At 43.7% G+C, this 13,408-nt stretch overlaps 1 protein-coding gene across 7 annotated transcripts in view; it reads right to left on the bottom strand.

Annotated features, from left to right (window-relative positions):
- Pld1 (phospholipase D1) overlaps nt 1–13,408 on the bottom strand; it is a 223,393-nt gene that overhangs the window by 138,199 nt on the left and 71,786 nt on the right. For 6 of the 7 annotated variants that reach the window (XM_036190361.1, XM_036190362.1, XM_036190357.1 and 3 more), the window contains 2 exons: nt 3,026–3,213; nt 1,925–2,052 (listed from right to left, as the gene is read on the bottom strand). In XM_036190361.1, coding sequence (XP_036046254.1) covers nt 1,925–2,052; nt 3,026–3,185 — 288 coding nt within the window. In that variant the 5' untranslated portion in view covers nt 3,186–3,213. Of the gene's footprint in view, nt 1–1,924; nt 2,053–3,025; nt 3,214–13,408 lie in introns of those variants that run through there. The other variant, XM_036190360.1, reaches the window with a different exon arrangement.

Here is a 13,408-nt window from a genome sequence, read left to right as displayed (position 1 = left end):
ACAGAAAGGACAGAGTCTCAGACTGAGGGTAGAGCTCCAGGGACTGAAAGAGACATGTAGGGACGGAGGGTAGGGCCCAGGGAGCTGAAGAATAGGGTCCCAACAACAAATCAGAGACAGAACTTGCCAGCAGAATTCTCTCAGCAGTGCTTCTGAATATAGCATCTACAATCCAATATCCAGACATCTTTTTTTTCTTTTAAGAGATAATTAGCACTCACATTTGCTTGCTAAAGAAGCCTTAGGAAAGGTATAATTTCTTTCAACTTATACTTGGCCTTCAGCTAGAATGTACTTTGAATGAAATAAAGAAATAAGAAGGGAGTTGGGGATTTAGCTCAGTGGTAGAGCACTTGCCTAGCAAGTGCAAGGCCCTGGGTTCGATCCTCAGCTCAAAAAAAAAGAAGAAAGAAGAAGGAAGGACATGATGCTCCTAGGTTAGGTGGAGAAGGTTTATGGTAGATAAAAGGGAGAGCAGGGTCAGAGGCAGGGATGTCTGGGAAAATACAGAGTGAACATGGTCCTGAGTCAGGCCATGTGAAGAGAGGGAGAGGGGAAAGCCAAGAGAATGAACGTAGACAAAGAAGGTTGGGTAGCCAAATGGCTGGAGTATAGAGGAAGGGCAGCCCAGCCCTAGGCTGGAGAAGTTAAGGGTAGGGCACAGGGTGTGCCAGTCAGATACTGTAACAGGTTGGGACTGAGGGATGCTGGGAGAACCTGGGGCCAGCTCTGCTTTGATAGGTTAAATAGGCACCTCAGTTGGCCATCTGTCAGGTCTGAGAGTTAATAAATACAGCCCAAAAGCCCAAGTAAAAAGAACTGGAGAGAAAGCAGCATCTTGCCCGTTATCAAATCAGTAAATTGCCTCAAATGATATTGTTCTTATTTGTTTGTTTCTTTTCATGTATTTACTTCTATTTGTAAGTGTCTGTGTGCCTGTGGGCATGTCCCTATGTCACAGAACTCAAGTGCAGGTCAGAGAACAGCTTCCACTACCTCACCCGGTTTCAGAGATCAAACTTAGGTTCTCAGGCTTGGCACCTTTACCTGTTAAACCACCTCACATGCCCTTAAATGCTAACCAAAATAAAACTAAAAACATTGTAGCTGCGTAGGTGCTCATACCTATCTATAATCTCAACTCTGGGGAAGCGGAGGAAGGAGAAGCAAGAGATGAACGCCAGGCTTGCCTCCAAGAGACCCCTCTCCAACAACAAGGAGACTGTCCATAAAGGGGGAAAGAGAAGAGGCTAAGAATAAAGAGTACATGACAAGGAGGTGCAATCCTGAGATGTGAAGAGAACTTGGAAGATGTTGTGGAATACTAGGTGAAGATGTGTTACATTTGTTTATGCGGTGGAACATTTGTTTAATGATGCAAAGACGTACTGCATTCTTTTATGCTACATTTGTTTAACTCTGTGAAGCTGTGTTACTTTGAATGGCCAATAGCTAGGCAGGAGTGAGAAACAAGCAGGGCTGGAAGGCAGAGAGAATAAACAGAAGGAGAAAAAGAGAAGAGGATGAGTGAGAGAAGGAGAGGACACCAGGGGCCAGCCACCCAGCCACACAACCAGCCACAGAGTAAGAAATAAAGAAAGATACATAGAATAGGGAAAGATAAAAGCCCAGAGGCAAAAGATAGAATAATTTAAGAAATGTTGGCTAGAAACAAGCCAAGCTAAGGCCAGGCATTCATAAATAAGAATAAGTCTCTGGGTGATTGATTATTTGGGAGCTGGGTGGCAGGCCCCCAAAGGGCAAAGAGCAAAAAAACAAAACAAAACAAAAAACCCAACTACAGGAAGTGGTAACTAAAGCTCAACCAATAGCGTCACAGCTGGGAGAAAGGAATCTGGAGCTGGGGCTGTTTATAGACACAGTTGACAAGAACCCAAACCAAATGAACCCAAAGTGCCCTGACCCTCGTGGTAGACGTGAAGCGCTCCACTTCCAGGACTTGTGCTTTCACGGGGCAGCCGGAGAGGTAGGTCTGGATGTTGGGCTCCTTAAATCCTTGAGTGTTGTAAATGGAAGAGAATGGGATGTACTCTGCAAAGGACAGAGGGGAAGGGTTATTGCAGCCCTGTGCCTTTTTAAAACCTAAGATGGAGCTGATAAAAGGGCTCAGTGGGTAAAGACGCTGCCACCAAGCCTGATGACCCGAGTTTGATCCAGGAGAGACGCATGATTATTTTAGGAAAGGAGCTGACATAAAATTGACCCCCCAGGAATGAGCTTTATTAGGAGAGAGCGCCTCAGGACCAAGGGAGCCATGACTGTGCCTTGAGATTGGAGAGCATTTAAGGACACTATATTATATCAGAGACATATGATGGAGCCTTAAAGGGGAAGAGAGGTTGTCTCTTAAAGTCTGGACAGGGGAGGTGTAGTTTAAAAGACAAGTTGGTGAGCCAGGCGGCAGTGGCACACACCTTTAATCCCAGCACTCGGGAGGCAGAGCCAAGTGGATCTCTGTGAGTTCGAGGCCAGCCTGGTCTACAGATTGAGATTCAGGAAAGGCTCCGAAACTACACAGAGAAACCCTATCTTGAGAAACAAACAAACAAAAGGACAAGTAGGTGGCAGCTGATGAGCACAGGGTGACAGGGAAGCCCATAGAAGGGCACGCAGAGAAACACAATAAAGGAACAAAATGACATCTGTATCCTTTCCACGGTTGGGGTAAGTGTCACACCTTGTGGTTCAGTCTGGGTTAGCCTACACAAGAAGAAAATAAGCCAGACACTGGGCAGAACCATAAGTTAGGGGCTATGAAGCCACAGGACAGCATGGCCTGACTCTGCCCCAGAGCTGCTGTGGGAATCTGGTCATTCAGAGTGACCAATGTCTTAAAGAGACAGCCCCATGATCAAACAGAACATCAAAAAAAAAAAATCATAGTTAAAATAAGTGAGTTTCTGGAAGCCCTCTCTCCAGTGACAGTGGTAGCTCTCTGTTATTTACCACTGTGCCCTACAACCAACCCTGAGGAAGTCTTGACCCCTCCATTGTCTGCCCTTACCTTCCTGAGCCTTGGGGTCTCCAGGAGATGCATCATACTCCACCTCCTCCCCCTCAAAGTGGAGTTCCCGGGTGTCAAGATTTTCTATCAGATTGCTCATGTCTGCGGCGATTTTCTGCAGTGCCGAAGTGTTTACCCTGGGCTCACTTTTCAGTGACATGCTGACTTCTGACAGGGAAGCAGAGGGGCTGAGGAGGAAGAACAGGCATCACTCAGACACATTTGGTTGTGGAAATCTCTGTCACACAATTCAAAACAAGGCTACAGCATGGACAAAGAAACCAACTCTAGGTGGGGCCTGCATATCCAAAAAACCATCTGTCCATCTCCCTGCACCACAGTTAAACAATTCCTATCTCATTGGCTAACATGGCACAGACCAATTGTAGAAAAGAGAGAAAAGTGACTCCCCGGGGAGCAAAACGCCAGCGCTCCTCTCTGCACATGCACTTGACTAGATGGCAGAGACTGCAGAGAGTGATAGCAGATGCTTTCTCAGAGATAGAGACATGCCTCCTTGTTTAAGAAATACATTCAAATTAAGAATACAAAATAGCCTGGCATGGTGGCCCATACCTCTAAACCCAGTGCTCTAGAGACAGAGGCAGGCACTGGGTGAGTTCAAGGCCAGCCTAGTCTAAAGAAAGAAAGAAAAAGAGAGAGAGAGGGAGAGAGGGAGGGAGGGAGGGAGGGAGGAAGGAAGGAAGGAAGAAGAAAGAATAATACATGTAAAATGTATAATACGCATACAATAAGCAACATGTTCCTAAAAAAAGAAAATCAAGGGAAATTTCCACATCCAAACATTCAGATGTAAAAATCATTTTTATGGCTGAGTAGTAAAGGAACTTGTCACCCAAGTCTGATGACTTGAGTCAGACCCTAGAAGCCACACTGGAAAGACAAGCGCTGACACGCAGGAGTCCTTTGACACATGTGTCATGCACACGCCACATGAAAATAAAATTCATGACAATGTAACCTTCCTTCATTTTCTTGGGAGCTGACTTCACCTGGAGATGTGAGGCTTCAGCCATGACCTTGCATGAGCCGTGGTGTACGTGTCTTGAAAGGAAACAGATTAATATACCTGTTCCTAATGATACCAGAGGTGTTAGGATTATATTTCCCTCCTCTTTTTATGAAAGCTGGTTCTATTTCATCCTGACACTTCATAACACGAGTGGTTGCACATTAGCACCCAGGGAGAGGACTTCATGCAGATTTTATTTTCCATTTAAAATATGGCAGTTTAAGCCCTGAGCACTGCTGTCAGAGTTGGATGGAAAGTCCGCATCGCCCAATATAGAAATTACCTCTGATAGAACCAGGTCTAAGAGGAGAGGAGTCTCACACGGCTAGCTGTTCTGCACATTGTCTACTGACACTCACAAGCAGTAACTTAGCATTCACTGTGTGGGATAAGCAACGAATAAAAATGTAAAGATGGGGCCTGTGGCTTGTAGACAGGTCAGTGAATAAAATCACTTGTACAAAGCTGAGTTCAGCCACAGTGGAGAGAAGCAGCTCCTAGGAGTCATCCTCTGAGCCATGTGTGAAGTGGGGCGTGCGCGTGCGTGTGCCTGCACACACACACACACACACACACACACACACTCACACTCACACTCACATGCGTGCGCACACACAGATACACACACATGCATACACACTCATGCTCACACACACACTGATGCTCACATGTGCGTGCAAACACACGCACACACTCACATGTATACACTGTTAGGTCAAATACAAATTTTAGAAAATGTGCAGATGAGTTAAGGAACACCTGCTGTGTGGGTTAAGGAAACAGCTACATAACCTCAAATCCATCCCAGGCCTCCTCCAAGGCCTTGAACTTCCTGAAAGGAGGACACCTGGCTGGATTCTTTCCTACAAGTTCCACAGAGAGGCTGGGTGTGCCATGTGGGCCAACTTAGGCAGCTCTTAAGATAATAAGTCTCTAAAACCTAGATACACTGTCACCACCGCCTCTGTCATGGCTGTGGCTGGTAGAGACCTTGTTTGGAAATACAAAGACAGGTAGAGGAAGGAGGTTCTGGGCTGCCCTGTGCATGTGATTCTACATCGGAGTTCCTATGAACTGAGTAACCAGCCACTCTCCTTTCTTTTTGTTGACTGTAAGGAAGCATACATCTAAATTTAGACCTTAGTGTTGCCAAATTATTTATTACATGTACAGTGTTCTTCCTGCATGTACACCTGCATGACAGAAGAGGGTGCCAGATCTCATTACAGATGGTAGTGAGCTGGGAATTGAACTCAGGACCTCTGGAAGAGCTGCCAGTGCTCTTAACCACTGAGCCATCTCTCCAACCCCAACTGTTGCCAAATTATTGGGCTATCATTGCCTGTATCTCTTCCTTTCAGTTTTTTTTTCTCTCTCTCTCATTTCCATCTTATCTTTCTAATTTTGGAGATGTGTAAATTGCCTTGAAAGTGATACTCACACATAAATGCTGACTGTAATGGCATGAACAGGAAAAGAAATTTCCCTACAACTTAGTGTTCACAGGACAGACATTTCAGTCCTGGGGTCTTGGCTTCCTCACCTACAAATCTCATTCCTAGACTTGTTTTAACAACAAAGCTTTAACTAGATATAAAAAGATGACATGAAGTTGTTTAGCCTCCATGATAACTAATTTAACCATCTTCCTATCTCCAGGAATTACTCCACATAGTTTTGCATTTAAATGAGAGAGTAGGAGGGAAGAATGCCTTCCAGCCAGAATTGTCTAAGTAATGTTTGCTCAGCTCCCACTGGGGAGGTGTTGCCTTGGGCCACAGTTAAAATATTTGTTTCCTTTTCTCCTAACTCAACAAAGAGCCACTTGCTAGCTGCTAACCATGAGCCAAGTTTGCATTATTTAAAAGACAAGGCAACGAGAAGAGGAACTGAGGCAAGGAAAACCCAAACAACAATTACATCACATTATTGTCATTTGTTAACTTTTACAGATTTTAGAGATTTTTATTTATTGATTAAATAGACTTATGTTTAACTTTCCCAACTTCCTCATCATAGCAAAGGGAGGCTGTTCCAAATGACCTTCCTTTTGGACAAAAAAAAAGAAAAAAATGTAGACTAAAAAAAGTATAATTAATATACAAAGACTATTCTATATGTTGGGGTAAGTAGGGGAAAAGCATTGGTTCAAGCCAAGAGAAAAGAAGCAAGCTAACACATGAAAATTGAAGGGAAAAACAAGAAAAGAAACAGAAAGAGTAAAAGAAAGAAACCCACATCATTTGGTATAAAGCATCTATTGTATGATAAGCACAATTTGGGCACAATTTTGTTACTTAATACTTCAGAGGTATGATTGCTTTATGACATTTAGGTATTTGTCCAAGGGCACTCAAGTTGTATCAGGGTCGCCTCATATTTTTTTTGAAGATTTATTTTTTAATTATGTGAATGTGTATATGTCTGTATATGAATATATGCATACAAGTGCTTGAGGAATCCAGAAGGCACTAAAGACCCTGGAACTTGAATGACAGGTGTTGTGAGGTACCCTACATGGCTGATGGAAAGTGAACTCAGGTCTTCTGTAAGAGTAAACATGCTCTGTCTTGGTCAAACACCATGACCATGGCAACTCTTATAAAAGAAAACATTTCATTGTGACTTGATTACAGTTTCAGAGGTTTAGTCCATTATCATCATGGTTATGAGCATGGTGGTACACAGGCAGACATGGTGCTGGAGAAGTAGCTGAGAGGTCAGGTTTGTTCCTCTGTGTGATTTCAATCCAGATCCACAGACTACAGAAGAAGGGAGACTACCTTGGGTTTTTGAAACCTCAAAGCCAACCCCCCCCCACCCCCCAGTGACACAGCTCTTCCGACAAGGCAACACCTCCAATCCTTCTCAAGTAGTGTCATTCCTTTATACTCCTTTATGACTAAATTCAAATATATTAGCCTAATATATTTGGCTAAATGGCATCCATTTTTATCCAAACTACCACTTGCACCTAATTAACCATTGAATGATCTCTTCTATGGAGAGTTGACTTTTTAAAGTGGATTTGACTGGTTCTAACATACTATAAACTTGGTTATTGAGGTTCACAAGCATTGGTTTTATTTTATGGCTTGAATGACTAGAAATTTAATCTTTTCTATGAAGCCTGTGCTCTATGACAATAAGAGATGTCTTCTAGATTAAATACCACAACTCGGGGAGGATCATCTGAACCCATGGTCACCACAGTGATGGAAACATGTCAAGCCAGCTTCCAGAATTTCCATGATTTATAACATAGGATCATCAGAAATTTTTAGGTACCCAAAGGGTCTGCATATTTATACATCAGATTGTGAAAAATTTAGCACTAATAGTGGGAAATAGAAGACATCACTTGAGCACCATTGCTTTACTGGACTCCACACTATTTCATGAGTTTTTATCCCACAGTTCTATTGCTGGTATTAGTATTCAGAATCAAATGGTGAGGCCAGGTTTGTTCCTCTGTGTGACTTCAATTAGAGCCATCTGTCTCAGAGGAGAGCAGCTGCTATAGTTACAGCTGTAGTTGCCCAGCAGTGCGATGATCCCTTTAGTGTTTATGTCTGAGATAACACAGTGGGTTCTCTTATCTCTTTTTTTTTCCAAAGATTTATTTATTTATTATGTATACAGCATGTATGACTGCAGGCCAGAAGGGGGCGCCAGATCTCATTACAGATGGTTGTGAGCCACCATGTGGTTGCTGGGAATTGAACTCAGGACCTCTGGGAGAGCAGTCAGTGCTCTTAACTTCTGAGCTATCTCTCCAGCCCTCTCTTATCTCTTTATAAGACTCAACTGTGGGCCTTTAGCTCACAAAGAAAGGATGGTGCAGCAGAGGGTCAGAGCCGCTGGGCTATAATCAGTTGGCATGTTGTCTAGAGTAAATAAGGTTGTTTTCATCCTTCTTTTTTCCGGTTTTGAATATTATAATCAAAACTCTTTGCAGCAACCATTTAATAATTTCATCGTTCAGTGAAGGAAGCAGAGAAATAGGTTTTCTCTTCAAAATTTTAAAAATGTATTGTTGTTGTTGTTGTTTTGAGATAGGGTCTCACTATGTAGCCCTGCTGTCCTGGAACTTGCTCTGTAGACCAGGCTGGCCTCAAACTCATAGAGATCCACCTGCCTCTGCTTCCTGAGTGCTGGGATTAAAGGTGTGCTTCTCTTCAAATTTCAACAGGATTGGGAAAGAGATCAGGTATTTTCCTTCTCACACAATAAACACATAAACATTCTGTTAGCTAAAATAACAATAACATTGCCAACCGCAGTTACTGATGCTAAAGTATACATTAGCATTAGTTAATTTCTGCTGAGTATGTCCCACAAGTCAGGCACTGTACAAGTCCACATCTTGGGTGTGAGCTGGGTCCTATTGGCAGCCAGACTCTGAAGAGTGGCTTAGGAAAGAGGACAGAGTCCCATGTGCAGGAAGAGAGGGAGCCAACCCTCTAACTCCAAAGTGCAGCTAACAAATAAGCCATTTGCCACCTGAGGTAGAGGAGAAAAGGTCGCTGAGAGACTCTTACTCAGAATATGATTAAAACATAGCAAATACATTATATACAAAATTTAGAAAACAAGTATAAATCTAACTTTAAAAAGGAACAATAACAGCAAAAGCTCTAGCACTGCACTCTGTGAAGACAGTTGTGTCTTGGTTTCTGTTTTCTTTCTGAGTAATTTGCAAGATCCTTCCATGTTTTTCCCGTGTAATCTACAGGGTCCTTCCATGTTTTTCCTGTGTAATCTACAGGGTCCTTCCATGTTTTTCCCATGTAATCTGTAAGTTCCTTCTATATTTTTCCATGTAATCTACAGGGTCCTTCCATGTTTTTCCATGTAATCTACAGGGTCTTTTCATGTTTTTCCATGTAATCTACAGGGTCCTTCCATGTTTTCCATGTAATCTACAGGGTCCTTCTATGCTTTTTCTGTTATTTGTGCTTAGCAAGAAAAATAAGCTCAATGGATTTCAAATCCCCAAACCAAATCATAACTATGAATGTGAATTATAATTAAACCATTGGAAAGAATATTAATCAATAGGATTTATGGTCTCCCATAAGTCATGATGACAGGACCATCCATATCACAGACCTCCCTATGATTACACATAGTTACTATATAGAACAGACTTGATGTTGTCTAAAGCATGAAATGCCTAACTGAAAATTCAAAACCTGACCTAAATCTCCAGTGATAACAGTGAGCCTTAAAAAATATTTTTTGAGGTTAGCTGAGTTTGAATAAAGTATTGGCATATTTTATCTTCCAAACCATATGTTTTGAAAAATAGAACATGTTTTAAAAACTTTTAATGTTTACTTGGATCTTAGAAATTTTTTATTTTAATTTTTTATTATTTATTTATTGGTTTTTCAAAACAGAGTTTCTCTCTGTAGCTTTGGAGCCTGTCCTGGACTCGCTCTGTAGACCAGTCTGGCCTCAAACTCATAGAGATCCACCTGGCTCTGCCTCTGAGTGCTGGGATTAAAGGTGTGTGCCGCTGCTGCCTGGCTGGATCTTAGAAATTTTTTCTTAGAAATTTTTAAGAATATCACATCCACAAAGATCAGTGGGAAACCTATTAAGTCCCTTCATCAAAAAATTAAATGTTAGGGGCTAGAGAGATGGCTTAGTGGTTGCTCTTCCAAAGGACCTGGGTTCAATTCCCAGCACCCACTTAGCAGCTCACAGGCACCTGTCACTCCAGTTCCAGGGGATCTGACACCCTCTTCTGGCTTCCCCAGGCAATGCAAGCATATGATACACAGATATACATTCAGGCAAAATGTCCACACACTGAAAATAATAAAATTAATTTTAAAATTTTAAATTAAATGTCAGATGAGCATGGTGATTCTGTTCCTACTGTCAGTGACCCATCATCAACTCCGGAAGGTCACCTCTGTGAACTACATCACCACTCCTAGCTGAGGAGCTGTGACAGGAGATGTGACAGCCAGGCAGGGTGACCCTTGCTGCCAGTGTACCCTCTAACGTCCTAAGAAGCTATGCACAGGCAAATTTCTTTGGTCATGGTAGTCTTCAAGGCTGACATAGGCAGCGTCCGGCCTTCCGCCTCTACTTAGCTGCCCAAGGTAACATGCCATCTATCAGCTGTCCTTCTAGCTCTGCCTTTCAGCCGAGTCCTCTGACTTCTGGACTGCACCACACAAATTGTAGAGAAGCCAGCAAAATCCTGCCCCCTCGTCCTCCCTGGCCTGGGCCTTTGCCCTCCCTTCTGCTCATGCAAGTCTTCCTTGGTCCCGAAATGGGACTGTCCACGGCAGTGCTGAAATACCAACTGTTGCCTTGACAAGGTCTAGAATCACCAGGACACAAGCCGGGCATGTCTGTGGGGGAGGGGACTTTCTCCATAGGACTAACAGAGCTGGAAAGAGGACCCCTCAGAGTGACACCAACACATGGGCTGGGAGCCTGGACTGAATAAAGAGAAGGAAGCAAGCTGAACCTCAGCATCCTTTTCTCTCTGCTTCCTGACTCCAGACTCAATGTGACCTGAAGCACCTGCCTCCTCCTTATCATGATGGGCTATTCCCCCAAACTGTGAATCCAAATAAGCCCTTTATTCTTTAAGTGGCTTCTGCTAAGTAGCTCATCAGTGAAAAAAGTAACTAATGAGGGAGTCCAGTCCTCTCTGTGACTTTGGTGATACCTATAAGCCTGAAGCCCCAGGGGGAATGCACAGGTGTTCTCACACAGCATTTTGCAAGTATTTTCCTGGGCCTGAGAGTGTCCTTCTATGATGCACGCATTAAGAAGCCCTGTCCAGTCGGGCAGTGGTGGCACATGCCTTTAATCCCAGCACTCAGGAGGCAGAGCCAGGCAGATCTCTGTGAGTTCGAGGCCAGCCTGGGCTACCAAGTGAGTTCCAGGAAAGATGCAAAACTATACAGAGAAACCCTGTCTTGAAAAAACAACAACAAAAAGAAGCCCTGTCTGCTGAACTGAAGTGATATTCTGAGGGTGGACACACCTGTCCCCTCCAGGAGATGGGGCACTCCTGGGGAAGGATGAGGCAATGCCATGATCACTCAAATCTCACAGAACACATGCTCAGCAATTATTTGTTACTAAGTTACTTAATCAATGAGCTGTCCACAGAGACTGTCATCTACAGGCCATCCAATGCAGACCTTGGAAAAATGTCTTCCTCCTAAACTGCAGAAGCTCTCAGGTGCAATGACCTTCTGGTTTGGGAAAGGCCCTGAGAAGACAGCATGAAGGGCATAGATCATTGGCAACCAACACAGAGAACCGCCATGGGAACTTAGTGCACCAGGTCTTTGCCAAGGGCTCCTCCTGTGCCCCTCAGGTAGTCCTGGCAACAGCTTCACAAACCAGTGCTAACTGTGACTCTCATGATCCCAACTACCAGCTGAGCTCTGACTGACCTGAAAGTCACTGGCCCATCTCAACTGTGTCCTACCCTTGCAACTATGCCAAGAAGAGCATATGACGTGACGTGGAATCACACATCCCTCTCCTGCCCAGAGCCTGTGTGGGCAGCTTGTTGTTCCGGCTGGTGCTAAGTGTGACTCCACTTAGAACTGTCTTCTCTCAGAACTCCACATCAAATCTGATGTGGCGATTCCAGAACAACCTTCCATTCCTTCTCCCTAGGCTTCATAGTAAACCCTTCACAGCAAATATCTAACAATGGTATGGTTTTCTCCCAAAAGTGTCAAGACTAGAGAAGACAGTAACCTGAACTCAGCTCCTATGAGCCCAGGAGCCAGAAGGCACACTTTCTCTTTCCCAGCTAAAGACACAAGGAAGCCTGCAGTGACCTGAAGGTCTTACATGGCTCATTTTCTAGTTTCTTCCTCTGAGATTTTGTTTTTATTTTATGTGTCAGTGTTTGCCTGAATGTATACCTGCACAGACACTACATAGCCTCACAGAGGCCAGAAAGGGGCATCAGATCCTTTGTGCCTGGAGTTACAGACAGTTGTGAACTACTATGTAGGTGCTGGGAATTGAACCTGGGTTCTCTCAAAAAGCAGACAGGGCTATTAACCAATGAGCTCCCTCTCCATGTCCATGCCTAATTTTCCATTAGCAAATCTCAATTGGTATTGTATGTCATTTGCATACTTATGATAATGATCCCTGACAACCATTGTCGATACTGATCCAAAGCAACCACAGCAGCTTTGTGATATAGAAGCAGCAATCAGTTCCCAAAGATGCCATTGATTCCAGAAGGGGCAACCCTAGAGGCAGCAAGAAAAGATGTTTCTTGATTAACTCCCAAATTTCCTAAATCCTTGGACCTACTTGGATAACCTTTGAACATCTCAGGTGTCTCAGGTGCAATTTTTTTTTGGGGGGGCGGGTTCAAGACAGGGTTTCTTTGTGTAGTTTTGGTGCCTGCCCTGGATCTCACTCTGTAGACCAGGTTGGCCTTGAACTCACAGAGATCCACCTGGCTCTGCCTCCCAAGTGCTGGGATTAAAGGCGTGCGCCGCCACCACCGCCCTGCTCTCTCAGGTGCATTTTACCTGACATGAGTTCTCCAAGTCATTTAATTTGGTGTATCTACAGCTGACTGGTGCCCTCCCTGCAGCAAACAGCTGATTCCAGTTTGTCTCCATTCTAGCTAGCTTTGTTTCCAAAGCACATCCAACTGTTATGGGAAAGTGATATCTACATTCATTGAGCTCATAGTCTGGGCCAAACACTGCAGTGTGTTACACACATTCTTTAGATACCTAACAATGAAAAACCATGCTCAAGCTTCAGAACACCACCATGGTCTTAGTACTGTTCAATGGCTGGGACAAAATACCACAACCAAGGCAACTTAAAAAAGAAAGCATTTCACTTGGGGCTTATGCTTCCAGAAGGTTGGACTACATTGCCATCATGGTGGAGAGCCTGCAGCAGGCAGGTAGGCATGCATGACTCTGGAGTGGTAGCTAAGAGCTCACATCTGGAAACACAAACACGAGGCAGAAAGAGAATAACTGGATAAGGCATGGGCTTTTGAAACCTTAAAGCCTGCCCACAGCAACACACCTCCTTCAACAAAGGCCACGCCTCCTAGTCCTTCCCACATAGTGCCACCAACTGGGGACCAGGTGTTCAAACATATGAGCCTGTGATGTTCATTGTCATTCAGATTACCACGTAAACAAGTACTCGACTTTTTATGGTCAAAAATTGAATATTTACACAATGTGTTTCAAGAAAGGGTGATGACTGCAGATTAATTTATGGGAAAAGATTTTACTCTTGTAGGAAAAGTTATACTAAGCAAGGTGATATAGACATCTCAACAAGATAAACCTAGCCCACCAATGTTTAGG

The sequence above is a fragment of the Onychomys torridus genome, chromosome 6 (genome assembly GCF_903995425.1).
Source record: "Onychomys torridus chromosome 6, mOncTor1.1, whole genome shotgun sequence".
Taxonomy (NCBI): domain Eukaryota; kingdom Metazoa; phylum Chordata; class Mammalia; order Rodentia; family Cricetidae; genus Onychomys; species Onychomys torridus.
The sequence above is the reverse complement of the archived record's forward strand: the minus strand, read 5'-3'. Positions and strand labels throughout refer to the sequence as shown.